Source organism: Protobothrops mucrosquamatus, unplaced genomic scaffold, assembly GCF_001527695.2.
Source record: "Protobothrops mucrosquamatus isolate PMUCROS unplaced genomic scaffold, P.Mucros_1.0 scaffold10786, whole genome shotgun sequence".
NCBI lineage: Eukaryota > Metazoa > Chordata > Lepidosauria > Squamata > Viperidae > Protobothrops > Protobothrops mucrosquamatus.
Window position 1 is genome coordinate 6,085 of NW_015396570.1, and position 2,048 is coordinate 8,132.

The 2,048-nt window shown below is 37.3% G+C and overlaps 1 protein-coding gene across 1 annotated transcript; it reads right to left on the reverse strand.

Annotated features, from left to right (window-relative positions):
- Nucleotides 1-249: 249 nt before the first annotated feature.
- Nucleotides 250-824, reverse strand: LOC107301222 (protein BCAP-like). Its single transcript, XM_015830476.1, has 2 exons — nt 574-824; nt 250-481 (listed from the first exon to the last, which is right to left on the reverse strand). The coding sequence occupies exons 1-2, from the start codon at nt 690-692 to the stop codon at nt 250-252; spliced, it is 351 nt and encodes a 116-aa protein (XP_015685962.1). The 5' UTR covers nt 693-824.
- Between the last annotated feature and the right edge of the window lie 1,224 nt (nt 825-2,048).

Genomic DNA, 2,048 nt, shown 5'->3' on the forward strand with positions numbered 1-2,048 from the left:
TATATATAGTATAAAATAGATAAAAACTCACGATCACCAGGAGAGTAAAAAAGTTTAAAACTTTAATTTAAAACCAAGCTTTCGCTGGGAGCTCCCAGCATCATCAGGGTTAGCAAGCCAGTCTATGGGTGTGCCTTAAGTAAGGTTGTTTGACATCTGCGCCCGGCTCCTAGAACGCGTGATTGGCCCCAACCAATTATATATATTATATATATAAATTCGCCTCAAAAGGGTTTGAATTGGAAAGAATTATATATGGATCTTTGCAGTTATGCATATTTCACTAACAAAACATTCAGCCGTCAATATTAATTTTACCTGTTTCCTTCCATCTTCCAAAGCAGCTTCCAACTGTCTCGCTAAAGCATCATATTCAACAAGTTTCTGTTTGAAGTGCAGTTCAGTTTTCTGAAGGCTATCTTCTTGATTCACCAACTGATTTTCCAGTTCTTTGTTTTGCAATTCAATTTCTTCTAGCTTTCTTTTAAGTCAAATATGTAGACAGGAGTAAGAATACCATAGAGAAATAGGTATGAATAAGTAGCTTTGAAGAAAAGCAAGTATCACGCTTACCTTTTAACTCCCTCATATTTTAGATGAATGTTGTAATTTTCCTCTTCCAAAGAAAGCTGTTTCAAAAAGTCATCACTATGATTTATCTGTTTAAAAAAGGGGATGCAAATAGTTAGCATATCCAACAAAGCTATATAGAAATGAAGTGCTGTGAAACTAGCTCTGTTCTATCCTTCGCTGCAATATTGGCAGATAAATCCACTGTAAATACAAAGTGCTCTGATTGTACTTTGCAAGAGTAATATACAGTAATCCAAAATTGTGAAAGATCTGAAGAAGCAGTTCGCCTTCTCCGAAGGGAGGATGCATGGAGAATGAGAAGCAATTCTTCCATGCTTCATCTGAAGAGCATCCTTCCACACGTAAGAGGAAGTAGCAAAGAGTTGTTCTCAATGTTTTCCAGTAGAATTGCTTTCCCATCTGCCCTTCAGACAAGAAAGTATGGACATCAGGATCAATTCATTAGATCCTGCTCTGGTTCTTGTCACCTTCTGAATTAAGCTGAACAATGGCAGGAAATGGACCTGTTTTCTATTATTTCAGTAAGTGTTCACCTAAGTCCATTGTTCTTGGGGCTTGGGACTGTTAAGCAGACATCTTTACATTGGCCTTGTTTTAAAACCTAAATATACTATTGTGCTTTTATGATGCCATTTTATTTCACTGCTCTGCTGTGTGATACTCACTCTTCAATGCTTTATATTTACTGTGCCGATTAGTTTTGCGACTGTGAGAGCATTTGCTGGAAAGGGACTTATAAATATACTAAATAAACAAAAAAAAACCTCTTGAATTTTAAAAGTTTTGTGTATTGCTATGCAGCATGCAACTATATATTTGGCAATATGATGTTTGAGTAGTGACCTTATTGAAACAGTTTCAATAAGAGAGAGAAAGATAATTTCAGGAAAAACTGAGATTTTGTTAATCACTGTATGTTGGGACTTTTTTCAGACTGATAGCTGTTGGAAATTAATGGCTGCTGAATTAGGTATCTGGACGGAGGCATTGCTTGCACTGAAAACTCACAGCATAACCCACTTCGCAAGGTTGTTGGGGAGAAATAGGAGGGGAAAGAAGTATTAGATATGACTGCCACCTTGAGTTAGTTGTAAAAAATTATAAAGGTGGGATAAGAAAAAAACAATAAACAACGGCATTATTCTTCCACTTTATTATATGAGCTTTATTATTTCCTATCCCTCATGCCTATCCAAAGAGTTCTTAAAATAGATAGCCATTATTTTGTGTACCTCCATGCCTCCCTCGCCTCCCCGTGACCCTCCTGATCCATGCCAGATACCCATAAATCCTCCAAGACCCATCCCTTCCCAATCCACGTTCCCATCCTTCCCCAATCGCACATTAAAGCCTCATCATTTAGGAAGAGAAATTCCAATTCCAACTGCCATTGTAAGTTGAGGACTACCTGTTTAATACTTTTAAAATGCTTAGCGCAGGAGTAGGCAACCTTG

Excerpts from the sequence above, each read along its gene's own strand:
- LOC107301222 (XM_015830476.1), bottom strand. The coding sequence starts at position 692 with ATGCTAACTATTTGCATCCCCTTTTTTAAACAGATAAATCATAGTGAT. Across the intron at positions 482-573 it reads AAATATGAGGGAGTTAAAAG|AAAGCTAGAAGAAATTGAAT; the intron begins GTAAGCGTGATA and ends TTGACTTAAAAG.